Source organism: Poecilia latipinna, unplaced genomic scaffold (assembly GCF_001443285.1).
Source record: "Poecilia latipinna isolate Pla-1442-1.1 unplaced genomic scaffold, P_latipinna-1.0 Scaffold713, whole genome shotgun sequence".
NCBI lineage: Eukaryota > Metazoa > Chordata > Actinopteri > Cyprinodontiformes > Poeciliidae > Poecilia > Poecilia latipinna.
The window spans coordinates 254261-281691 of NW_015113329.1; the positions used below are offsets into that span (position 1 = coordinate 254261).

The following is a 27431-nucleotide window of genomic DNA, read 5'->3' on the forward strand; positions in this document are numbered from 1 at the left end:
AAAAAGAAAAAATTTTGTTTTTTAAAAATTTTTTTTTCCCCCCCCTTTAAAAAAAAAAAAAGGTTTTGTTTTTTTTTTTTTTTTTTTTTTTTTTTTTTAGCACATAGTGCCATTTTATGGCTAGTTAGGTAACATGGTTTCTTGTCAGGTAAGCATATTACCTTCAGTTGTTACAAAAATGCTGATGAACTCAGCAGACTTGCAGTTTCACCACTTGTTTGCTAATTGCTGCTGCCGCTAGTCTGGAGGAGCTGGGCGCATTTTGTGAAAGCAAGCGGTAAAACACCGCTGTAATGGTTGCAACGGGAGATTCTGGGATTTCTCAAACATGCGTGACGGATTCAAAGCAGACTCCAGCTATGTTTTTGATGAGGTAATAATATTGTAGCATGATATAGAGCTCAAAAAAGTACTTTTGACATAATAGCCACCCTTTAAATGAAGTTCTGGACAGACTCCACAACATCAGAGAAATTAATATTTATTTGAAGATTCAAAATTCAAACTTCCTTCTACTGAAGACATTTCATAAGAGTGTGCAGAATTTCCAGTAAGTTTCGTAAACCACTTCCGCTGTCGCACACCCACTTTATAGTTCTCTGAATCCATGCAAAAACATATAAGTTCCGTCACACCAGCATATTTGCTGGAATTGTGCTTTTTGTGACAAAAGTTGTTGAGAGAGCTCGATGAAAGTGAAGTGTTACTCATCTCATTATCCAATTGAAAGGATCCAAGATGTCTTTATTAAGGTAGAGAAAAGAAGTAATCTTACAGCGTGAACCAACCTCACTTCAATTCATACCTGTCTCCTGAACTGTCTGTATCCGTTTTGACTATTCATGATTTAAAGTGATTTTTCACAATATACTAAAAGTCTACTGTGAAGAAATTGGGTCATGTGACACGAATAAAATATATCTACCATAAGGAGGTCATATAGAGTTATTTTAGTGATATTAGGGTCATAATCTGCCATGTTCAGGTAGTGCTGTACCTTTTAAACCTCCGAAGCTCACAGCTCAGAGACATATTGAGCGTTAAAGTTTTAACTTAAAATTATACATTTTTAGAGATTTCCCTGATGGTGCGTTCACACCAAATGCGTTTTGAGCATCAGGTGTGTCTGGTTTACATTCAAAGTCTATGTGGAGGCACACATTTGGTTGCTTGGTAACCAAAGAGTAAATGAGTTAATTGGTGCCACCAATCTAGCTTAGCTGGCCATGAAAAATTCAGAGGTTAAATCTGCCTACATTCCCCAGAATGTTGTGTGGTTCCAGATCAGAGTCCAGAAAAATTATTAAATATTCTATCAGATGTATTATCTGTTAATACTGATCGCAAGTTAGAAATTATTTGATGTGGGTCAAAAATGGAAGTTGAAAAAAACAAAACGTACAAACTGGGGCACAGTTATGTATGTGCAACACCTGTTTAAGGCTTAATGTGTTCTTGGTTGCAGAAATGTCACTAAACTATAAATCTTAAGCCACAGGTTTTCAAAGTTGAGTTTCAGGGGTCACATAAGGTTGTCTGGCATCTGTGTGTGCACAGAATGTAACCCAAACAGGAAATAATTAGGTGATTTAATGTGTTCAGCTCGTTTATTCTTTGTTTAATCACCTGAAATGTACCCATTTTTGGTTTGTTTCTTCAGGGGAAATCTTTCTCTTTCTTTCTTGTAGACATGTTCCTTATTGGCTTCACCTTGTGAAACAATCTGGTGACTCACGATGATATAAAAAAGATGACTTGGTGTGTTTATTGGTGGACTTGGGCTTTAATGGCCTGCTGTGTCAGCATTAGACTGTCTTAGCTACGTCCTTGGGCACAGCTGTGAGGAAGATGTGTGTAATGAATTGCCACCCGTGTCAGCCCCGCTCCACCTTGCAGGCTAGAGATTGGTGGAGGTGGGAGTAACGGGATCTGTGATTGGTGGGGATCCTTAGCAGTTTTTCACATTTTCAGGCGGCTGACTCCTTTGTCTTAAATCACCGGGGGGGATTGATGGGGCGGCAGGCTGTGTTAATATGTGTGGTGGTACGCGACGAGCTTAATCAGGGTTATCAAGAGGCTCTTTAAGGTCCAGCTCAGTAGACGGTCTATTTAAAACCTCCTCCTCCCTCTCTTGAATGATTCAACAGCAGTATGCCCCTCCCCCTCCCCCAGCTCCCATCAAGATCAGCTGGAGGAAGTGGAGGCTCGGCCAATGAGATTACAGTAGCAAAAAAAAAAAAAACACGGGGTGTGCTTGTTTGCATGCTGTGTGTGCGTGTGTGTGCCTCTCTGCAGCTGAAGGGGAGACAAGCCTGGACAGGCAGCAGCAGATCAGTATTTATGTGTTTGAAAAGAAAAAAAATGTAGGGCAGCAGCTTGTTCTGCGTCTGTCTGCTTCGTCTCTTCCTACCTTTGCCTCCGCCTTTGTTTCTGCTCAGTGACTACTGACGCCGCAGCTTTACTTCCGTATTTGTAAAGGCTTGGCTTTCACTGGAACTCATTCCTTTTCGATCTGGATTCACCTCAAGGATTTACAGAAGGGGCATGTAACCCCCCCTGATCTGCATTCGTCGGTGTGAGAGAGAGTGTGTGTGGGGGTGTGTGTGTGTGTGTGTGTGAGTGAGAGGGTGAGGTGACTAGAAGATCCAGCAATGAATTCCTGTTGGAAAATGAAGATTCAGGTATGTACATATATATATATATTTAAATTGCGGTTCCTTTTGCTTTGTCAGTGATCCTGTTCCTACTGTTGTTCGTTTGTTTCCTCCCTCATATTAAAAGACGAGCTGTAGAAAGGAGGCGAAGGCTTATTGTGATATCCCTTCACTGGTTGTTATGGTGAGGCCTTCAGTCTCTGTGGATATAATGCTTCTGAGATGCATTATTATTCTTATTTCATGTCGACCTATGGCAGAAAGGAGCTAATTAAGAGCGGCAAGGTGAGGAAAGATGGTGCATCTGTTCCTTTGTGTTGGTGTAGGTGCATCATTTTTTCCCACTCATCTTTTTGTCTTCATGTACATTTTTAATGCATGTTGTTTTGTACAGTCCAGAGAAGCATCTGCCACCTTTTCAGTGTGAAAGGTTGACCCACTTTCTGCTTTGCTGCTGCCCTTTGTTCCAAATGAGTGGGGGGTTTGCAGATTTGTTGCCTGAAGTCTAGCATAAAACATGAGAAACCCACAAAAATCTAATTGCCCCCAGTAGGAGAGCGGTCTGTTCCTTCCTCATCCGCCCTGGCATTGAACTGTGCTCACATGAGAACGCATAGGGAAGCTGGAGCTCCAGCTGCAGACAAAACCAGCGACCTCTGTGACGGAGTAGCCAGACGTGTAAAAATACTGTGCGGCTCTCACTGCACAGCTTAGCATGTCGCATCATCTGCTGATGAACCAAATCGCAGAGCTTTGTGTCAAATCTGCAGCTGTTTGGAGGGGGGGGTGGGGGGATTAGGGAAGTCACATGTCAGGGGCAGAGATTAAAGCTGTTGGACAGAAGCAGACGAGGAAGAGGAGATGGCACCGGGCAGGAGAGCACGGTGGAGTTACCATGACTTCCAACTTTTCCGTTTTGTAGTCCTGAAACGACAAACGTCAATGTAGAGCATGGTGACAAAAGAAAAGTGTGGGAATAATCGCCCTAGATTTTTAGTTGGATTTAGATGTGAACTCTGATTGGGACATTATTATCTATTAATAATAGATGTTCAGTGTCTGCTGGGAGACACTGAACGTACAAAGGTGTTCCAAAGGTCCCCCACCTTTGTCTTAGTCTCTAGTCTTTTGCAGCATAAAACCGGTTTTCTTTTGGGATTGTCTTGTTTACCTCCTCCATTTCCCTGTCGGTGTTGACCAGTTTCTGTGTTTGTACAGCATTCCCACAGCATCCGGCACCCACCCTTATGTTTCACAATAGTGCTGTTAGAGCAGCTGTGCAGTCGGAGTATTCTCTTTCATGTTGGCCAGAAATTTTCATTTTGCTCACATTTGACCAGTTTGTCGTCTACAACAGTTTGCTGTGTCCTCTAGATGGGTCTTCTTTCCAGAATTGCATTTCATTAAGGTCAGATTTGTGGGGTGTGTGAATAATTTCTTCTTCAGAGATTCTCCCACCTTAGCAGCTTCTCCAGAGTCAGTCGGCCTCACTTTTTTGCTTTTCCAAATGGTGATCTTGCCTATTCCATAGGTTTGGATGCACAACTACATCATCTTTGTGTTTTTTTTTTTTTGTTTTTTTTTTTTTTCTCCAAACTCGGTGCACTATGAGATTGTAAAAGTGTAGTCGGTCACATAAAATCTTAATCAAATTTATGTAGTTTTAAGGCCGTAATGTAACTAAATGTAAAAATGTCACAAGGCATGAATTATTTCGCAAGACACTGACTGAGCTTTGGTTTTGGTGGTTGTTCAGCTGATTGTTTCTAACTTACCTCAAAGGTCAGCATGTTTCCCAATTGTCATTTTCCTATATCATACATGCATACTTGTTTTTAGGACTCACAACTGAAGCATTCAGTGCAATCGTTGTGAAAGATGACTCTTGGATGTGCCCAAATTAAGCAATAATTGCCTGCTTTGAAGTGAGTCCTTATTGACTTGACCTCCTGATTTCTATTTTTATGTTTGTGCTTCTTTGAGCCTCTGAAGGAATCATTTCATCACTGGGTAGAATAGCATTAATCACAATGATGCAGCTATTAGTCGGTACTGTGCTGGACTAATTATATGTAGTCTGACTTTTTCATACAAGTCATAAATAACACGAGAGATTGAAACTAACTGCAGTGCTAATGAGGAAATGTGACTTTACTGCAGATTTTGAAAACTCTTTCCTCAGATCTCTGCATATTTATTCCCTTTTGTGGAGCAGATCTACCCTCGTCCCATGTCTCTCTTGTATCTCACTTCTCCTTTTATGTACCGTAAACCCCCTGAAAACTCGCTCCTGATCTCTCACTGTGACTCTTATTGGTTGCTGAAGTAATTTTTGGTAATGCGTCCATAAGAGCCTTTCTGAAAAGTATCTGCTTTGACCTCAACCTGATGGTCACTGTCTCTGTTTTTCCACATCCTGTTTGGACATACTGATGTAATTATTCCTAAGATGAAGGGGATAATGTGTGGAGGAGGGGGAAGAGGAGGAAGAGGAGAAGGTGGTAATGGGGAAAGCCACAAGGATACATCCTGTTGAGGATAAAGTAGGCCTTCTTATTCGTATAGAAATGTTTTCACCCACATCTGTCTTTATCTCAGGATGGTGTGGTTTTATGATACCCACTGTATATGTCTTTTTGGGCTACAGATTGTATTTGTTAAGGGAAAATGCCATTTCAGAGAAGAAAAGCTCTTTCAACTGAAGTCAAGTTGTTCTGTAGAAAGCCAGCACATTGGCGCATGTGTTTCATTTCTACTTCTGTCCGCACATCACAAACTCGCAGCTTATGAAGTCCGTTGCCTTTATCCTCTGACACAGCAATGTTTTTTTTAAGTTTTATTTCGTCTTAGACGTTTGTGGTCAGCCAGGCCCTGGTCGTCGTTGCGCTGCATAGTTGAGATTTCTCATCTGGTTCTGTTCTGCTGCTCGGCTGCAAACTCGCAGCCAGTCTGCATTTCCACCCGAAGTGACCGCTGGACAACGGCGCAAACAGAAAGCCACAGAAAAGGCCCACTTCCCTTCCTGTAGGTGCTCTTTATTGTGGCTTGCCAGAATGTGCCACTCGTGCTCGGGGAGGAAACAATGAATGCTGCGTTTGCTGGAATATCTCGTACCTCTGCATGTTGGTCCATGTCAGCTGTATTTTTATGGCAAGCTGCATGTTTAGGGAAGATTTTCTTTGCAAGTGGAGGGTTGGGGTAAGGGATGACCTAATTTTTAGATTTGTGTTGGACAGAAAGATCAGATGCTAAGTACAGTCTGGTACAAATCATAAGCTTTACCCGGTTTCCCCTATCAGAGTAATGCCAGTTTTAAAAACCAAACGGCTGATTTCACTGGAAGTAAAGTAGATGCGTTGGGTTCACTGCCTGGAGGGGAAGTGATGATGGAGGTTGCGTGTCATCTAAAACAAGCACAGCAGGAAATACTTTGATGGCATATTTAGTCACAGCTCACAAGCCTTCATGATGGTTTCATTAGGACACTCTGAAAGGCAAATTGCCATTATATAATTAATCATTTGGAGCCAACTTTCAAATTTGTGTGGTTTATTTTCCTCCCTATTCGGCTGTCAGATTTTGGCTTATCTTAAGTTTGAAAACACTGTTCTGGGTCACAGCAAAACAAAACTTTCAGTCTTTTAGCTTTCATGTCTCCAAGAGGAGGATATTTTTTAACATTTTCAATTAAATATGCAACAAATGACTTAAGTCATGGGCAGAGGTTCACCTTCCAGCTGGATGATGCTGGAAATACAGCCAGGACTGCCTGTGCATGTGTTAGTGGCACAGTCCAAGTCTGGCCCTGCATTAGACCAAAAATCTGTGGCTGGATTTGAAACTTGATGTTTTTCCACATTCACCATTTCATGCATTTGTGAAAGAAAGTCTGAGCATTAGCTAAGACCAAAATTTAACTCCTGTGAAATATGGTGGTGGCAGCATCATGCTGTGGGGAAGAGAAACTGCTAGAAGGGGTAAATGACTTCAGACTGGTGGAGAAGCTCAACATCCAGCCTCCAGAGTAATGAGCCTGAACATGCAGTCACAGCTCCTGTCCAAAGGCAATGGTCGAAGAAGCATTATTACGAGTGAAAATGGCCCAGTCAAAGTCCTATAAATATTTGCATTATAGTATAATGCAGAGTATCTGACCTGAACGGTTTGCTGTTGGGCTTTATTTTCTATTCGTACCCACTCGTGTTTACAGTCTGCAGTTTGTCAGTTTAGCAAACTGCTGCTCGCATAAAGACATCATGCTATTAGGCATCTTACGTGTTCCAGCTGTCCAAGTTGAAATTGTAGATAATGAAGCTTCTCGTCGGATAAGCGTAAAGACTAGATCTCTTTATAGAAAAAAAAAGTGGTATATTTGTCCCCCTCGCTCTTCATCTTATTAGGCTTTCCGAGGAAATGCCACAAAACATCTCTCCGCCTGGAAAACAAGATGGTTGTTATAAATGTCTGCTAGGACTCGGTAGACGCAGCGTGTAGACATCGCCGCTGAACGTAATTTTCAGTTGGGATTGAGGCAATTTTAACAAGACTACTTTCTCACTCTTTTAACCCTTTGCTGTTGTTTTAAAGCAGCAGAAGCAGAGAGCTCACCGAGTTACGTCTCTATTGGTGCTTTTCCTCCAAGCTTGGAAGCTTGTTGTGATGATAATACTTTTACTACACATCACATAATTTCAATGTGGCTTAGGAGGACTGGGGGGAGGGAGAGGAGGGTTGGTTCACTGGTGGAAGCTTTCATTGCACTGCAGCTACAAATGAGGAGTAGCTGCTTATTTACAGCAAAAATGATTATGACTTTCTGTGACTCTTCCCATCTAGGCCACTTGCTCAAGTGTGGAGACGACATTCAACAAGTCTGGGCTCGTCCCTCTATGGGATGGGACACTCAGGAAAGATTCAGTCTAGAAAAACAGCATCAATAGAAAACACAACGGCAGTGTCGACATGAGTGATAACACTGTTTTATATAAATAAAAAGTCAGGGCTTGGGTGTTTCAGGAACTGTTCTTCCTGTTTGTTCATTTTTTTTTATTAGATTATTTTGTCTAATTCTTTTGTTCTCATATTGTTAAGCACTTTGAACTGACTTGTTGCTGAAATGTGCTATACAAATATACTTGATTAATTCTTATTTTCTTTATGAAATTTATTTTAGAATATAGTTGATTTTCTGGTACAAAAATCTGGTTGTAGATGTTTGTTCCTACTGTTAACAGCCTTACTGGCTGTAATTCCCAGGAAATCAGCGATAGCAGGATTTCCTTCTATGGATCTAAATTCATTTATTAAACTAGATGGCTTACTTTTATTTAAATTCTAACATCTCTTTGATTTTTGTCGACATTTTAGTCAGTTTTTTACAATCTGATGTTTATAGTCTTCATATTGCACAAACATGTTCAGACTTCTGACAATAAAGTAATGTTCACACTAAAACTTTAATTCTGTTTCATTTAATTCATAAAGCGCCAAATTACAACACATGTCAAATCAACACTGATAACTGGTCTCACACATTTCCAGTTGTATGAAATCCAAACCCGTCCAAATTGTTCAAATCGATCCAGTTCATTCTAATGATGTGGTAACTTTCAGGTGAAACGATTGCATCACGATTAAAGTGCTTTACAGTCAAATTATTGTACAATGCCAGTTGCTCCAATTATATCAAGTTATTGACTTTGCAGTAATCTCTCATCCTGGTCAAGCATGGGGTGACTGTGGACAGAAAAAACAGACTTTTAATAGGGGGAAACCTCCAGCAGAGCCAGACTCGGTATGAGGGTCTATCTGGGAAAATCAGCGCTCACCAACCTTGACTCCAATGTCCAATATGGCTGCTTGCTTATAGCGTGTGCAATGATAAAGTAAACAAAATCTCCTCTAATCATTTACTGTCTACAACAGCGTTGCACTTGTGGCCTTGTTATTTCACCTTTACCTTTGCATATTCCCTTGCTGCTTCACATTTGACAGAGAAAACCGGATTAAGGCCAAGTTTCATTACTGTTGTGTATATTTTCGTCGTGCTTTTCAAGGTTTGATCGCCATACCTTGGGAAACTGAATTCCGTGTCAAGTTTAGTCATTGATTTTTCTGAACAAATTGTACCCTTGGTAGAGCCTCACTTGCCATCTTGTGGAAATGAAATGGACCCCACTGACAAAGGGAAGACAATGAAACAGAGTAGAGTCATGCAATTCGCAAGTACAGGCAAAAAAGAAAACATGTCGGAGCAGATTTATTTTCCGGAGGACATTAGCGAACCAGAAGTTGTGCTTTGTAACAGGTTTTGTTTTAGATTGGGCGAATTCAAATCAAATTTGTTGACTTTGAGGTAGATTGGACCAGCATTAGAATACATGAGGAAGAATATGTCATATTTTTCACAATGCTAAAAGCTAACAAAAAAATAATGTTTAACCTAACATCTGTCCTCAGTCTACCTCCTGACTAAGGCACATCAGAAAACAATGATTTAAAAAAAACAAAAAACAGTTTAAGTTTCATGCATGCAGGTGACATTTTTAGTGGAGTAAATTGTATTGATTCTAATTCTTCCAAGAGCTCCTTAGATATTGGAGACATTTTCTGTTCTGATGAGAGGAGTGTGAGAAAATTAAAGGTCACTGGGGAATATGATGGATTTCTTGTTTAGCCAAAGTCGACCTACTCACCACAAATCGAGCGCCCTTTTTCTCCCAGCGAGGCCAGATTTCTGTTTGCTCGTCGTTTTAATGGTCGAAAATGAATGCCTGTTTGGATTAATTGAGTGTTACTATTCAGTGTTTACATGTACTCTTGCATAGAGTTGAAAGTAATTATGGTTTCTTGCATTTGAGTTGAAGGATGGAGAAAGTTCAGACATGCTATTGCCATGGCAACTATGCTTGTACATTTTGAGTATGTAGACACCGGCTTCCCATCTGAGCAAAGACTTTTTACCACTATATAAAGCGAATCTGCTGCCATCACATAACATGAAAGACATGTTTTGTATTTAATCATTTCCAGTATTTCCACGTAAACATGTGGTGTAATAGTAATCAATGTATTTACCAATAAATGCCATAAAGAGGAACCAAGCAGGGCGAAACTCCAGCTTTTGTTGAGAGAGCAGGAACATGCAGTGGTTCTTAGTCCGTTTTAGGACATGGGAACATTTTCAGACAAAGTATGGAGAAGGAGATTTCACCAGAGACTTTACAAGCAATGTTTATCTTTCCAGTGTTTATTCTCTGTCTTGTGTAAAAAGATTCAGGTCTGAGGTGTTGTGAAGACAAATGCACCATCGCACACTCCTGTTGCTTCAAAACTCATGGCAGAATATTGAACTTAATTGTTTACCTAAGAAAAAATTTAATTTTCCCTATATTAAGCTGCAATGTTGTCAGCCATTTCATTGTACTTAAACATCTTTTTTAGTAATCTGCTTGACTCCTCTAAATTTGACAAACATCTGATTAAATGCTGTAGCATATAATTCATCATTAGATGTATTTGGCGATTAATTTGAACATTAGCCTTGGGCCTAAGCTCATCTTACACTTTACACTCCCTGCCAGGAATAGTGCAGCCTAGCTCATGGATCAGATTTCCACCTGCACTTGCTGGGATGTATCAGTGACGGCTTTATCCAATATAAAGGACGCCTGCTGCAAATAAGACAGCGAGGTTGGGTTTTAGACATGATTTGTAATGCTGATGGATGTAATTCATCTAATTGGTGGCGGTTCTTTTATTGTTACTGCAAGTGCAGCATTATTAATTCAAGGAAATGCTCTAGACTGAAGCCAAGCTAAATATTAATGCAATGTTCAAATCTTGAAGGAATTTTATAGTGGGGAAAATAAGCAGTGATCAGTTTTTAGTAACCGTCTGTGCTACTAATGTGTGGAATATTGAGTTATTGAGGAGTTCAGTGAGTGGAAAGCATAGAAGAGCAGATTTTTACCCCTTTAACACTTTAATTAACCCACACCTAACGTGGTAATGTTGAGAAAATGCTCCTACGGTGGTAATTTCTCTCAGCCAAGCTCTTCTTGCATGCTCGTTCACGTGTCCAGTCAATTTTGATGTGAGCTCCGCATCACGCAACTATGATTGATTACTGATTAAGAAATCATGCCCGCCTTCACTGCCGATCCTGAATGAATCGGGACACGCCAGCAGCCGTTTATCCCAGCCTCTGATGCAAGCTGAGGACACAGAGTGGGAATCGGTAAAGCTTCGTAACGCATCTTGACAGCTTTGGAAGAATTTACTTGTTCTGCTTCCTGGATAATGATGCAAATAGTACGACACCATTTGATTCGGAGTTTGGACGATACGTTACGAAATTGGCGTCCTTTGGTCTCGTGGCTTAATAAGTTGATTTGCGGACTTAAGACGCCAAGCAACCGAGATTCAGTGGAACTCTGAGCTTTGATTGATGCATCTTGAATCAGTCCTCCGTTATTCACTCTATAAAATGCGATGCGTCTGATGTATGAAGGCTGTTCCTTTAGCAGCACTTTTCATTAGAAATAAAATGTGCTTCATATGGTAATGTGATGCGTGTTCTCAGTGCAGGAAAAAAAAAAAGTGCATGCTGACCGGCATTTATTCTTCATTTTGTTTTTAATGTGGTTTTATTTGCTCACTAAAATGCTTTTCTCCTTCTTCTTCTTTTTTTTTCTACAGAATGAAAAGCCTCTAGGTCATTCAGCTAGCAGATCCAGCAATATATCAAAGGTGAGTGACAACCATACAAATGAAAGAATCTATAAATTAAAGATGAAGGCAAATGGAAGGAGCCAACAGAGTGAAAACAGCTGATAAAATACCTGATTTCATGTCACATGGCCCTACTCAGGTCCTCTTCTCTAATCAGTAAATCTTTCTTTATCCCTTTTTTTTTTCCTTCTTCCTTCCTCTCATGCCACTGTACCTAAAGCCGGCCTCCTGTATTGAGTGAGGTGCCACCGTGTCAGTCCACTCGTCCCTGAGCCTCTTAAGAGTATAAACGCTTTAGTTGGACTAATAGATGTCGGGAGTTATTTTGTCACCCAGGGACAGCTCCCAGCGGTTTTATTTGATTCACCAGCCACTCGCTCTTTAGGCACGAGGAAGGTGGCATTTAATGCACCCAAGTGGCAAATTTATTGCTCATTTTCAGGGTAATGGTTGTGGTTGGACATAAATACTGTCTTATAGGACGGCGTTCAGCTTCATTAATAAGATGGGCTGCTTGTAAAACTAAATAAATAAGGTCAACTGATCGTCTGTGTCAGAGCTGTATTAAACTTAGCCATTTCCTATTTGGTTGAACACAATTTAGAATTAAAGTTGAACATAAAACTTCATGACAGAATAATGTTTCTTCCTGGTTTATTTTTCATTTAAGGAAAGTGCTTTTGCGGTCAGTATCAAAGATCACTGGTGATATCACATGCTCCTTTTGTTGTGCTTGGAGATTTTGCTACAAATATTTGCAAGGTTAGCGCCAAGTAACAAACTTCACAAGAGAGGGAGAAGTTGAGAATATTTTGAAAATGCCCATGCATGAACAGCTCAAGTATTGTGGCATCCTAATGCATTTAAATATAATTGAGAAGTTAATTTACTTCTGTCGCTCAAAAAGCGTAACTCGTATCTTTAATGGTTTAAATCTGGTGCTCATCTCCAGCAGTCAGTTAACCGGTCATCAGCAGGGGCTTCATTACACTCGGAATGAAATATCTCAAGTGTGAATTTAGATTATTGTTGTTTACAGTTACTGAAAACCCCCAAAACGTTTGGCCTGTATAAAGTATTTCTAAAGACATAAATCTGTTTAAAATATCTTATGACATAATCACTCGTGTGTACGGCTGCTGACTTGTCGGCCATTAACACCCAAAACGAGGCGCATAAGCCACGAAAGGTTGTTGCTAAACAGAAATGTTGCACCAGAGTGTTATTCAAAAGTTAAGTGGAAGGAAATGGAATAAAAAATGTAATTGACTCAAGACTGAGTGTACATACTTGGCAGTAAATTGCCATACTTCTCAGCATGCCAACATTTCTGCATTAAGTGTTTATTATTTTTAATGGCTAATGTTAAAAACTTGTGCAAAAATGCACTTTGAGTTCTTAATTTGCTGTAAGGCGTATTAATAGTAATCAACACTTGAAATATATCACCCAATAGATCGCCCTCCGTATAATGAATATACACAATAAATGATTGTCACCTTTGTTTAAAAGAAAGAGTTTCTGTAATTTTGCCCTAGTCTTATTTCCATAAATAGAAATAATAACATCCTCACTTTGAGGACTCCTGTTCACCAATTCAGACTGCGATTTCCTCGGCTTGTCCGTAAGCAGACACGTTGTCATTGAATGTCCTACCTACACCACCATTCCTTTGACAAATGTGTGTGTTAAATGAAGTGATAGACATGAAGTATTAAGAATGCGCTTAAGTTTGACAGCTTTAATTAATATCCTGCAGTTGTGCCGCCAGATGGTGTTTCCTTCTTCCCCCCTTCAGGGAAATGCGACTGACGGACAGGTTTTAAATCGGGATTAATTGTTCTCTGGATGGACGAGAGTGCTCATCTGTTTTAAAAAAAAAAAAAAGCGAGTGTGCTCGATGGAGAAAAGGTTGGACTAAATTGAAAATCCAGACAAAGCAGTAACTGGATAAAAATTTTAGCAGATGACGCCAGCGGTCCAACTCGTTGCAGGATTATTATACATTTTCTGCAGCGGACTATCTTTTCAAAACCGCGTCTCCTCCAAGCTGCTTCAAATGAGAAAACGCAAGAGTAGAGAAGTGAGATTTTATTCATATATGCATTATATTTATAAATCTCCTCGCTCTCTGCTGTATTGGCAGGATGAGATGAAGGATTTTCATATTTTTGGCAGCGACTCAAATCTTCTCTTTGCAGCAAGAACACAAAATGTAGGCCAAGTTGATTTGTCTTGCAACACTGAATCACTGTGAAACACAGAACTGATTATGTGTTCTGTTAAATCACACATGTGCCTTATTTTGAGGTGCCACAGATGCAAGTTTTCATAAATAGTCCTTGCTGAATTCCAGCCTCTTTACCTCATGAGCTGGAAATAGGGGCAGCTAAGTGTTGCTGAATTATCTCAAATGGCTCAGAATCAAACCAAATCACATTAGATCGTGTCAGATCAGCGAAAATAAAGAGGGAAAAGAACGCTCTTTTATCTAAATGTTGACCTACTTAACTGATATGTCTGTATAAATAACTACAGCTTCAGCCTGGGAGGAGTATTTCGTAACAGCTTGGCACCAACGGTCCACTTTAGAGCATCCGAGCTCTCGCACATACAAAGAATTTATTCATGCTGTCGACGCATCCTGCTCCATTTTTGTGTTGATGACCTAACGAGACGCTTGTGATCCCTCCGACGAGGGGCTGCTTGACATTTTCTGCGAAGTTTTGCTGCGGTAATGCGTCGAACCTGCAGATTTGCAGGCGTGTGCAAAACTACCAGAGGAAGGCCTGTCAGGAGAAACATAAGAGGCTCGGAAAACAGGAAAACCTTTTAGCCAGAAGGTATGCTCTTTCACGAGGGTGATATTGCCTCCATTAATGGACTTGTCACTGTGGGGGTATAAAGGTGCTGTAGATGGGATGAAAATGGATTGTCATAAAGCCAATTACTGTTGCGTTATTTGCTCTATTCGTGTTTATAAAGGTAGTCGGAAAGAAAACGATCAGAAAATTGTGAAAGCGGTCAGATCTGAGTGCGTTCATACGTCCAGAAGCACCTCTGGAGCATTATCTGAGCACACGGTGTGGGCTGAAGATTGCCCACCGATTTGGCACGAGTTGATTTTCCACCCGGCGAGGTCAGAAGGCTTAGCTGGAGCCTTTTCTCTGTTTAGCACAGAGCCAGGAAACTGGCAATGCCTCCCACATGGTTTTGGGAACGAATTAAACTATTAACAGTCCTCATAAGCCCACAAAGCAGCCACTCAGGATTCATTGGACTGCCACTGACACTTGGCCACGCATCTGGAGAAGCTTTAAATTGAAGAGCCGCAGGTTTGCTCACAGAATAGGCTCGTTTGCATTAGCATTCTGCACAGCGTTGCCTTCCAGATCTCCACGAGGCTCTTTCTCTTCAGCTTGGGGTGGCGCTCTTACAGCAGGCACCATGTAAAGTAAATTGTTCCCCCACCCTCTGCAAATCAGTTTTATTTTCTCCACCGCACTTTCGGCTCTTATTTGATTTCTTTTCTGATCAGGAAGTTTTTGTTTCTCGGTGGAAAAAAGCCAGCTGTGCTGCGAAATTACTTTCGGAGGGTTATCAAAGAAAACAAGCCAAACCTTGGTGTAAAAAAAAAAAAAAAGGGTCTCCATCTATTCAACTAGTATTTACAACTGATATCACCAATTTTAAAAAATGACAAATTGTGGTAGGTTTTTGATGCTGGCTCACATGTTGTGTTCAGTTCGAGTAGGAAATCAGAACTTTGATCTGAGTGGAGGAAACCAGAAGGATTTGGTCATTTTTGCGGCGCTTATTACAGGGAGAAACCACCAGCAGAACCTTGAATGTAAGGGACGCATCAATGACTCCGCTAAACACAGAAACACTGAGCCAGGTGGACTTTCTATTGCCAAGGAAAACTAAGGGTATATAAAGTTAATGCCCGAAAAACGCAGATCACACTCACAGACAAATAAATACTTTCTATCGAAGTAAAAGAGCAGGAAGAAAACCAGGCTAATGTATGAAGTAATTGCAAATAATACACAGATGGAAAGTGCTATGTGGAAAATCGGTACACGCTGGCAATTTTATACATTTTTAATAAGCTAAAGCATTCTCTCTTGTAATAGAGATCAAGCTGCCACAATTAAGCCTTGTCCAAATGTGCAGCAGTTTTTGCAGACCACACACACACACACACACACACACACACACGCACAGGACCTTTGGAGAGACAAAAACATAATTCGGTGTTAAGTGCCAAAGAAATAATTGGCCAATCAAACAAATCAGCCTTCGACACCGACTGCTGCTGTTAAGTTGTCCGGATTACATGCCTAAATGTCTCTCGTGTCTCGGTGGGAAAGGAAAATGTTAGTACATCACTTCAATTTTAAGAAGTGGTCCAGAAAATACACCTCAGCCTGGGCTCCTGTCTGCCGTCTGTGGAAAAGGTTGCAGCTGTCCCGTGATTGAGTTTCACCGAGACCTACCTCAGGTTGAGTGATTACACAGCCCTGGTGTGTAATCACTAGAGGCGGCTTCAATATTTTAACGTCTCCTCACTTCATCTCGGGTTTGAGCTGAAGGACTTTCCCACAATACACCAGAAATTATTGCCCGTCGCTCAGACCGCCGTGACGTTTCATTAATGCATTTTTAGTCTGTGGCGCTGCACCTGTGATGTGACAACGCTTAAGCTATTTTGAGCCGCCAGATACAGTTTCTGGGCTCCACAGACGGTGAAAATGAAGATTTAAACGCTCAATAAATGAACAGTTTACTCCGGTTTGCTTAATGTTTCAGCAGGGCCGTAATAAATTAGTTTTGCGACGAATCTGCACGAAGGTCAGAGACGGATGTTAATCCAGCCTAATCAGCTGCTGGCTGCGGCTTCAGGCCACACAGACCGTCGCTACGTCCTGCTGGTGGCCAGATGATATTTGTTTGGTTATTTTAACCCCCGGGGAAGCAGCGTTGTCAGCTTTTATCAGTGGCTGCTGAGGGGACCTGGAGTGTAGATAAACAGTTTTTAAAAACACAGATTAATGAAAAGAGATAAAAGTGATAGTGCTGAACGGCTGTCGGAGAGAGCAACTCTCCGACAAAGCCTTTTTTTTTTTCTTTTTTTTTTTCCTGGCAACGTAATCTGGAAGAGTTAATGATTCTTCTTCCAAGCTTGCTTGATATCAAGGCTTATCAGTGGCTCTTATGTAATCGTGCTGACAGGCAGGACTGGAGATAACTTCTGCCTCAGCTTTCTCCTTGAGGAAATCATCAATAGGACTTTTAAATGGCGTGATATGAAATTAATTTTGACGAGGCCAAGTTCACCCTGATACCTTTTGTAATATCTTTTTTTTTTTTTTTGCTTTTAATTCTGATTTTCATATCTTGTTTGTCACATTGTTTTTTTTTTTTTTTGAAGGTTTGTCATCCTTTGAATCCCATTAGGTTTTTGTTTTTAAAATGCGAGTAAACGTGGTTGCAGCTCGCTTCAAACAAGGAACGTAAAAATCGTTCAGAAAGCTTCCCAGCATCGTTTTTTGAGAAACGAGGCAGGTGGTGACGTGTGGAGATTAAAAAGAAAATCGAGGAGGGAGATTAGAAAAATAAAAGTCATTGTTGGTTAGTGGACACGGTTTTATTAAAACACAGAATGTTTTGAGGTAAAACGGCATGTGGTGAGATGATGTTTTGTGTAAAAGCCTGGAGATTCAGGCAGATGGCAGGGAGTTAATCATTAAAATCTCAGGAATATTCTCGCCACCCTGTTGTCTGACTGTTCAGAGTCGCTGCTGGTTATTTATTGGCCAGCATGCGCGACATTACTGAGTGAATGATTAAAAGGAGCAAATCTTTGAAAAAATGATGAACCCCTCCAGTAGCTTTCTGCAATCATGACACCAAGGAATAACTTGGACAAATCTGTTTATTGGTGTGTTTTGGCATTTTGTATTTCTAAACAATGAAAAGTGTGAACATATTTTGCGAAGTGGAAGGAAAATAATGCTCAACTTTCCATATTTTTAGATTGTTGGTATTCAGCCCACATGATGCATTGTTTTGTAGAACCACCCGTTTCTATTTTTTGCAACTATTGCTGCAAGTGCTTCAGGCTATGTTTATCAGCTTTGCACATCATGAGTGTGAAATATTTGCCCCTTTTTTGCAAAAAAGGCTCAGATTTTGTCAGGTTTTATTGACTGTATCCGTAAACATCCATCGTTGGCACTTGCCACAGCTTCTGGATTGTATTTTGATCTGGACTTTGGGTTATTCTGACATGATGCATACTTACACAGGCTGAATGTTTATAGCTACTGCACTTTTATCAGTGCAGTAGCTATAAACTTGAAGGATTAAATCCACCCAAGTTTCCTACAGCATCTTTTATTCTTCAGGAATTCCCTGTATTTTATTTTTTTCCTCTCCGAACAACTTCCACGCTCCTCAAAACATCATGACTTCATCGCGGGGTTTTGCATTCATGCTGATGTGAAGTTTTAGTTCTTTGTCACAGAAAGCACGTAGACCAAAGACGGATGTTTTGATCATTGCACATTTGTGATATGTTTCTTACATGGGTTTTGACAAACTGCCCACAGGGCTTTTAGTTTTTTTTTTTTTTTTTTTTTTGCACCTGCACAGCATCTCCAACTGCAGTCATCATCGTAATATAAATGCATGCAATAGTACAAAAGGAATGAATAACTCAATTTCAATATTCAGCAATTATATTTTAATCTGTTTCTTTCCTAAAATTGCGCAGACCTACTTTAATGATGTCGTCATTCTTGCCAGATTTTCATGAAGGCAAGATTTGTAATGGCCGTCTGATAGTTGTGCGGTTAGTGAGTTGAAATGCAAGTTTGCATTTTCATATGCTGGAATAAACAGAGCTCCATGAAAAGGTTGAAATTTTGTTTTATAATTTAAATTGCTTTAAGCTTCTTCTCAACTTTCTCTCCATCCTCTCTGTGGTTTGTTTGTGCAATAATGTTCTCCAAACCCCTAAAGCCTTCAAAAAAGAAAAAAAAAAATCCTGGATTTATGAGATTAAATATCACGCAGCTGAACCTTGTGTGAATAAAAATCTATAAAATCCCAATAAATTTGTGTTTTATTTAACTTGACAAAATGAGAGTAAGCTCAATGGCTATGAATACTTTTACAACACACTGCAGTGTTTTTAATTGGCTAGCTTTTTAATGTGATCTTTACACCTAAAACGGTTAAATATTAAAGCAGGAGGAACAAACTGATTGTGGTGAAACGGTAACCTTGGAGGACAATTGGAGAAAACCGGAACAAAGAAAAGAGTTTGGCCTTTGGTGTGGAACTGAAAGCTTTTTTTTTTTATTATTATAACTTTGTACCATATGCACACATGGATTACATGTGCTGAAGGGCGTAGCTGGACATCGAGTTTTCTATTGACCCATGTTGGGTAATGAGCTATAAATTTTAATTTGGCAGGAAATGAAGTCGATGGGTAAATTAGTCTCATGTTGAAATTGTCTTTATATCAGATACTGAAACTCCGAGACCACGGATTGCACTTTATTTGTATCGATAAACACGCAAGTGTTTAATGCCGCTACTGTGTGAAACTGAAGTAAGAACTGGAAAAAAGAAGTGGCGAGGAGACCTATTCATGGTAATCATACACCTGTATGATAACACAAGTTTAAAAGATGTGCAAGTTGCATCGTTTCACTCCAAGACAAACACAGCTATGTGTGAACCACACAGTGATTTGTGTTAAAAAGAAATTTAATTGCCTCCTGTGTTAACTACTTCCAAATCGGGTGAATAATAGCGACGCTCTTGGCTCTGAAGTAGTTTGGTAATCATTACATTTTATTTTGTCACAAAAAACGTAACTATTCCTTTTCGGTAAAGAGCTAATAGAAGCTGCACAGAGCTTTGTAGAAGTATTCATTCCTCCTGAATTATGTTACAACTGTAAACTTTAATATATTTTGCTGCCATTTTATGTATTCTGTCTTGAACATAAAGTAGTACAGGCATGGTTTTCATATTTTTTTATTTATTTTTTTTTTTACAAATACAACCTGAAAATTATGCGCTGCATTGTATTTGGGCAAGTAAAATTAAGGCAAGTTATATAACGGTGTTTCAGATGTTCACCGTGATGCACGCGTCTCTTTAAAGTTTTGACTCTGTCGGATTTAAATGTGAGTTTACATCACCCATTTGAAGTTTTATTTGTTAAAAGAAGTTGGGAAAACATTTCTGTGTGAGAATATTTTTACTTTACATCATTTTCCACAAGTATAAAAGCTTCAGGTCTGTCATTTAAACGTTCGTCCTACCTTCACCACCTGCAGCGTCGTCTTTCCTCAGCTCTGCATGCGTTCATTTCTCTCTGTCTCATCAGCATCTCTCCTCGTTTGTGCCTGTTTTTTTTTTCACCTCCTCTGTTCTGTTCTCAGACAGAATATTTGTGCCACAACTTTAACCCAATAGATTAACTGTCAGTGTTGGGAATTTCCTCCTCCCTCTCGACTTTTTGTCCTCTGCATCAGTATTCAACATGCTTTGATTCCTTCAGTAAAAAAAGAAAAACCAAATCGGTTTCAGAAGCCGACAACCTGATTGTCGTCAGCCCACAAGACAAACTACAGTCATCACTAGAAATATAACTGGGTGCGACGTGCTAGGTTATTTCAAGTTTGTGTAACAGTAGAGTGTTGATGCTCTCGTGATTTCATTTTCTGCCTTTAACAGCCCTTTTTCTTTTTCCCTGAATGTTTTTGTTCTCCAGGCGGGGAGCCCGACCTCAGTCAACGCCCCATGCAGTTTCTCAAGGACGTCCGTTTCCCCGTCCAGCCAGGACATCTGCAGGTACAAAAGGCTTCAAATCTCTCTATTTACCCTTGGCAGGTGTTTATACCAGAGTGCCATAAATTGAACTGTCTGCAAACGTTACCGGTGAAGTTCCCCATCAGTGGGCGATGTTGGCTTTCCCTGTACTTTTACGCTACTTACCGTCACTGTGAGACTTCCTAGGATTGCTTGTAAAGTGCATTTTATCAGATCATCAGTTGGATCGCAGTAAGTTAGAATATCATTGAAAATCTTGCTCAAAAGAATTGCATTTCTGGATTCATTACGCAGAATGATTCTGTCAATTTCGATGATTGTGCTTTACAACCAAATAAAATTCAATGTTAGATTCTCTTCAAATTACAGTGTTGGGTTGTGAAGAAGCATCCTGTTCAGACTGCTGCTATATCCACTATATTAATGGAAAATTTAGTTGGGAAAAAAAAAAATCTGTGGTAGAAAAGGGAGTACATACCACAAGTATATTTGCAGCTTTGACAGGATTTTTATGCAAAGACCGTTTCAGACAGCTGGTGCATTGTTTGAGTTAAGCCAATTTTAACCAGAAACATTAGAAATGTTTTACCTGAGCTGAGGAGAAAATTGAATGTTGCTCAGTGGTCAGAGTCCCTTCTCTAGATCATCATTATTAAATAAAAGGTTGCATTCATTTCACAGAAGGATTTATTCTGCATATTACGAGTTTAGCTTGGTGAAGTGGTATGCTGAAGTAAATAAACTTTCGGATGATATTCCAGTTTTGAGATCAAACCTTGCATGTGTCAAAGCCAGCTAAAGTCAACCTCATCTTCCTTTTTTGTTGTTTCTCCATTTTAAAGCACATGATTGTCCTTTCCATTTCTCTTTTTTTGTCTTTTTCTCCACTTTCTAATCCCATTGTCTATCATATGATCCTCTTTGATAAACACATACACACAAACCTCCAACGCTACAGCAGTCAGGATCAGGACACTCAGAAACAGACTGCGGTGGTCCTGTTGAACTCCAACGGTAAAACGTCTGATGGTCTTTCGGTGACCACCGTCTGCGCAGACTCCCCGCACGGCTCCAAGTACGCCAAGCAGAGAGACTGGCTGTCCGTGCTGCGCCCCGCCTCCGTTGGCATTCGGCCTAAAAACTCTCTCAGGTTTTCTCTGTCTCTGAACGACGTGGGTCAGCGCGTGGACAACCTTTGTCGCGGGCTGCACTTCATAGATCGCACATGCTCGGAGGGAGAGCTGGATGTGAAGCCCGAGCACGCCCAGTGTCCCGACGGCAAGATGCTCGGAGACGACCCGGTCGCCACGTCCAAGAGGGAGAGCAGGGATGCTCCACTTTCAACCCGCACCACCCTCCACCTTGTCCCCTCCCTCACTAACAACCACAAATACATGTTGGGCAACCCATCCGGTCCTCCTTCTCCTCACCCCACCAGTCTCCTTCAGCCTCTTTCCACTCCGGGCTCGAACTTCCTTCGTCTCCTCCTTCCCTTCTCCCGATCTTCCACCTCCGCTAGCCTGCAGTGCTCTGAGCTGGGAAGCTACGCCTCCCACCTCCACATCACCAAGTCCTGCAGCACGCTGCTAGAAGGCACAGAGTCAGGCTTCCTCTCACAAGGAGATGACGGCGTGTTCGAAGTGGAGCACAGTAGATCACCTTCCAAGGGAGCGAGCCAGACGACGACCCCAGAGATGCTCAGCGTGTCTGGGACTCTTCTAGCCCCGCTGTGCTATATGGACGAGGACTCGGACCTGGAATGCTGTTCGTCGCCTTTGACGGAGAAATCAGGGCCACTGTCACATTATTCTCTATCAGGGGACTGCTGCAGGTGGGTGATTGTCTGGATGGTCTACAGCCCTGAAACCCTCCATCGTACAGTTGATGTGGCGGTGCTCCCCAGAGACCCGTGGAGTAGTGGAGAGTCCCTCCTCCCGTAGTGTAATCACCCAGCCCAGCGGTGTCTGTCATCCAAAACTCTGCTCAGAGTCGAGCCGCGAATCAGAAGGACCCAGCGTAGCTTTTCAGTGTTAGTAAAAAGTATTTCCCTTCCTCTAGGTTTCTTTTGTTTTTTGCCTTTTTTTGATTTCAAAATTGTTGAAATCGTCTTCACCGTTGTCTCTTTTGTTAAATTCTTCATTCAGTGAAGTTAACCACTTTTTTTTTTTGGTTTAATTTCACTAGTCACATCCAGCCAGACCTGTAGAATCAAGCATTCACTTAAATGGGATCCTTTGCAGGAGTTCTCAACCCACCAGAATTACCATAAGAAGACATTAATGACTCATCTAGGAGGTCAGAAAAGGATAAAAACTAAATTTAAGGCATTGCAGACTTGATCTGATTCGGTTTTCAGCATTCAAGCGTAATAAAGTGATCAAGACGAGCACAAAATGTGCAAGTTCACCAGAAACATCTTGATAAATTTTAAAATATTTTGTGGACTGATTAGACTGAAGTGGCCAATTGTTTGGAAGGTGTGCTTTTTTTACATCTGGCATGAAAATAACAGCAATACAGCTAACATGATAGTTGTACAGTAATGCATCACAGCTTTAAGGAGCGTATGGCCATCAGTTCATGAGCTCAAGCACAGTATGGAGCATCACAATGACCCAAAGCACACCAGCAAATCCACCTCTGAATAGTTAAAAAAGAAGAAATTGAATAATTTGGCCTGCCATAGTCTGTGTTGGAGATTAAATCCAGTTGAGATTGGAAAACCAGCTAATTTTAGAAGTGGTTCCTTTTTCACTTAGGGCTTTATTTGGATAGTTTCTTTGTCATGAATGAAATCATAATACTTGGAAATCTTTGTCTTGTATAACTTTTTTTTTTTTTTTATCCAAGTGTGACAAAACAAAAGAAAACTGTAAGGGAACAATTACTTTTTCACATTGCTGAACTCGAACATCTCCTTCCCAACCACCATGATTATTTTGTGTGTAGAACAAGACATTGGTTGTGTTGTCATTTCATTCCATTTATTTTCACTACACTGTTTTCTCAAGACTCTTCCATGTATTTCCCCCCCCCCCAGGTCTGTGTGTTGTTTTTTTTTAAGAGTTTTTCATTTAGACTAGATTGATGGTGGGGTAAAGTGTCTCTATAGTCTCAAGGAAGATGTGATTGATTTCACAAAGACATTTGGAGTTGAGAATGAGGGCTGGTGGGAACGCTCAGGGCAGCAGGTCAGTCCTGAAAATGTAATGGTTCTGACGTGGAGCGTGTTTCTGTGGTAAGAAGTGGACAATAGGTCTATTTAACACAGGTCTTGGTTCACAAGGCCGGTTGTGTGCAGCCTTACAGGGAATGATTTGATTGAAGATCAGGGCATGGCTGCATGAACCCTGTTGATCAGCCTCGGTAGCAGTAGATAATGATTAGTGGCCGAAAGCCCGACACCGAGCCCCTCTGGGTTACACCATCCGTTTGTCGATACGGTGACAGTTCACTGGACCGAAGAGATTTACGTCTTTAGCTCAGACAGACAACAATTATGTCTTTGTTGCCTCCCTCAACTGTGTTCCTGTAGCTGCGCTGCTCTTACTTCATTACGTGAAGGAAGAAAAGCAACATGAGCTTAGATGTGGGCAGACACAGGTCAGAGATCAACAGAGATTATGGGCTTCAAATAGGCTGCGTAGCCTCTGACTGTACTCACGTGTGCAAACGCAAACACCCTGTGCCAGCCACTCTGTCAGGTGGCCTGGAGCGTGAGCCAAGACCTGAGTTCACCTGAGGAAGTACGCAAACTTGTTTTTCCCCTTTAATCATTAGCCAGGCCTTGATTAACAACACATTGCAGCGTTGGGAAAGCTCATGAGGGTTGTTCCGCATCTTGCCAGACGACTAAAAACGCATCAGAGATCTTTTCAGTAATCTTCCCGCTAACATTTAAAAACAATTTACATTGACTTTATTTTATATTTTATCAGGCTTTTAGTGGAAAACGGTACACTGCTTATAAAGAATAAAATGGTGTTTCTCCTAAGTGCATTATTTTATTGGCGTTACATCTTCAGTCAGTCAATTCAGTCACTCAGTATTGAGCATGAAAATATGTTTTCTCTTTTAGACCCTATTTGCAAATATAGACTTGGCCCAACAGTTGTCAGCAATAAATAACCATCAAATGTTCAGAAATTAAGCGGTGAAGTGGATTTCTGTTTAAAAGCACAGCTATTATATTAACTCAGTTGAATATGTATTTTATATATGCGACTGACCTACACATATACTCCTACATCATTGGTCCCCACAGTTTGCTAATTTGCAGTGTGAAGCTCTTTATACCTATTAACTGCATACGGTGGAAAACAATTAATCCGTTAAAAAAGAACAAAACCCAGATTTTAAATTTTAGCATCCAAGTTTAGCTATTTGATTTGTGTGTTAGTATGCACGTTGTACGCTCAAAGCTCAACACCTCAAAATCCTGAACGACAAAAAAAGTCTTTCTCGGTTGCAAACCAAATTTTAAAACGCACTTGATGATGCGAGCAGGAGAGAGGGCAGGATTTTAAAGCGCCGTGATAGAAACTGCAGCTCAGACATTTTTGAATACCTCTGGAGAAAAGTATGAGGAAGCCGAGTGAGGTTCCAAACAGGAAAAAAGCGAATGCCTCAGCGGGGGAACGTACTGTACTCTCACAGGGCTTGTTTCCATCTCGCCTCGTACTCCTTGTGATCTCCCCGATTCTGTTTTGCTTCTCACATTTTCATGTTGACATACTTTGGTGTCGCCTCTAATGTAGTAAAATGACTGTGAAGGAAGGTGTGCTGTGGCTACCCGAGTGATGCAAATTAAATTTCAACTTTCCCTGCTAAATGCTTCTGGAATGAACTCCTGGTGGCAAAAAAAAAAAAAAAAATGCTTTTGACTTTGTTGCAGGTTTTGCAAACTGGTTATGCTGGTGTGTATCGCCTTGGATGACAAAGCAAGAATTGTTGACTTTTATCTTTAATGATGTCAACATGTTTGCTGCTAGCACACAGTCTGCATTCCTGAGCAGAAATATGTTTCTCTTTATTTTCTGAGCTCTTACACTTAAAGTGGAGGTGTACAGATTTCATTGGGATTTTTTTCCCTCCTACGTAAAAAAAAAAAATAAATAAAAATCTCTATCATAATAACAATTCCTCATCTGTTCATGTCAAACATCACCAATTCTTCACACAAGCACCAACATGGTCCATTTCCCTGAGCTGATTTTTTTTTCCCCCTTTACTTCAATAGGAAATACAGTATGCGTAGGATGAGTCTGTAGTTCATCATCTTATCTGTGGAAAATGTAAACACAGCGGCCTACCCATGAGCATAAAAAAGGCCTCCGCTGGAGATGCTAATTGCACCTCCTCTCCGCTTTAATCCGTTGCTCCTTCCACCTCCTCCTCTGTGGTAAATGACCTATTTTTATCCACCTTTGTTCACTTTCTTTTAATCTTGTGGCACTTTGGCCAGATCAGGCCGGGCTGCAAATAAGCATCGTCCTGCTCGTTCTCTTCGCTTTCCAGCATGTGTAGGCGCATGTGCTTCTTATCCTCTCCCGAACTGCGTGATAAAGGCGATCCCATCTGAATGCCGCGCTCCCGCTGCAATCTCCACCTTCGCCGTTTGTTTGCTCCTTGCTCTGCAGAGAGGTGTCCCGCGGCTCCCTGCCGCAGCACGCAGAGACAGCGATGCACCCTCATACATATAACTCAGAGGAAAACGAGGGCTCGGGAAATTGACTGATTTGTCTTGTGGGCGTTTGTTTTTGATCCGTTTATCAATGAGGCCTCTGTGGACACGCGGGGCTTGTTCTCCATTAGAGCGGCATTTAGCTTCTTCTGTTTCCTTTGAGATGTGTGACCGTCTTGCTGGCCAGCAGCTGGTCCGTGTCACAGCATTCGCAGATCTTATCGATTTTTCTGCCGTCTCATCTTTGAAATGCTTAGGAAAATGGTTTGACGGAGATTATACGCTGCATTGGTGAATCGTTTTCCATCCTTTCGACTGTTTATTGATAGTTGAAGCATTTTCAGACCCCGACTCGCATTCGGACGAGTGCGTCACGTCTACAATTTTATAGGTCTGCGTCATCGGTACGCGCACACACACACACACACTGAAGTGAAAGAATTAAGAATGCCTCTTTAATTATGGATGACTAATCCCTGAACCCTGTCCTCAGTAGTCTGGATTTTGGACTTGGAAAAACGTCAGTCTTGATCGTCTGGATCCACAAAGCTCAGGAAACGTCTACAGAGACAAAATTGTTGATGCCTTTAAATGAAAAACCCATAAATGTCACTGAAATAAGTATTTGTATATATAGATTTTAAAATTTGAGAATCAACACTGAAAATCCAGTGTTGCTTTTGAATCGTGACTCAAAAGAATATCATTAAAAGCTAATGAATTTGGCTTGGACAAAAGTGATGGTCGCCTTAACATTCTGTCCCACAACCCTTTAAAGCAATCATTACTGTTATCAACATACATCCCAGATGATCTGGACGCGTCGGTCTGGCGTTAAAATGTCACCGAACCACTTCACGTGCAGATAACGCCATGCAAATTCCTGGGTTGTCAGATTAGAAATCAGCAGGGCCGCTGGTGTTCCTGTAGCATCGCAGATGCTTTCTGTCCTTTAATTGCATTGCTGTTAAGATATAAACATGCATGAGTTTCATCTGAGTCGCATCTTGATGAAGTTATGTCAGCCACAGACTTTTATAATCTTAAATTGGTTACGTAACGGATGTGAAAATAAAACGAGATATTAACCCATAACACAGCAGGACATAAATGCATTAAAAGCTGCACAGATGTGACTTGGCATTCCAGAGGCTTTGTGCTTTGAAAGAGTAATTATATAATGAGCAGTCTGCAGCAGGTCCAGTCGGGTCCAGAATGACAGTTGAAAAAAATATCTGAGAGAAAGTCGACTCATCCGTTCCCCCCCCGCCTCCGACATCCACGGATCAATAAATCACAACTGCTTAAAAAAAAAAAAACATTATCACTGAGGATAAAGAGGGTTTTTATCTCAAAGATTCCTTCAAAAGAGTACTTCATTTCAGATAGCTGCTTAGCGGCACTCGTTTTGACAACTGCTGTTTCTCCTTGATTTGTATTTCTCCCCCCCCCCCCCCCTTCCTCTGTCTGTTACCTTCATTCCTCTTTATTTACTTTTTTCAGAT

The 27431-nt window shown here is 40.9% G+C and overlaps 1 protein-coding gene across 5 annotated transcripts in view; it reads left to right on the forward strand.

Annotated features, from left to right (window-relative positions):
* Positions 1–27431, forward strand: part of marchf8 (membrane-associated ring finger (C3HC4) 8) — a 90091-nt gene that overhangs the window by 51424 nt on the left and 11236 nt on the right. For 4 of the 5 annotated variants that reach the window (XM_015045210.1, XM_015045212.1, XM_015045213.1 and 1 more), the window contains 3 exons: positions 11355–11405; positions 20185–20264; positions 21202–22074. In XM_015045210.1, the coding sequence (XP_014900696.1) occupies positions 11355–11405; positions 20185–20264; positions 21202–22074 (1004 nt within the window). Of the gene's footprint in view, positions 1–1821; positions 2682–11354; positions 11406–20184; positions 20265–21201; positions 22075–27431 lie in introns of those variants that run through there. The other variant, XM_015045214.1, reaches the window with a different exon arrangement.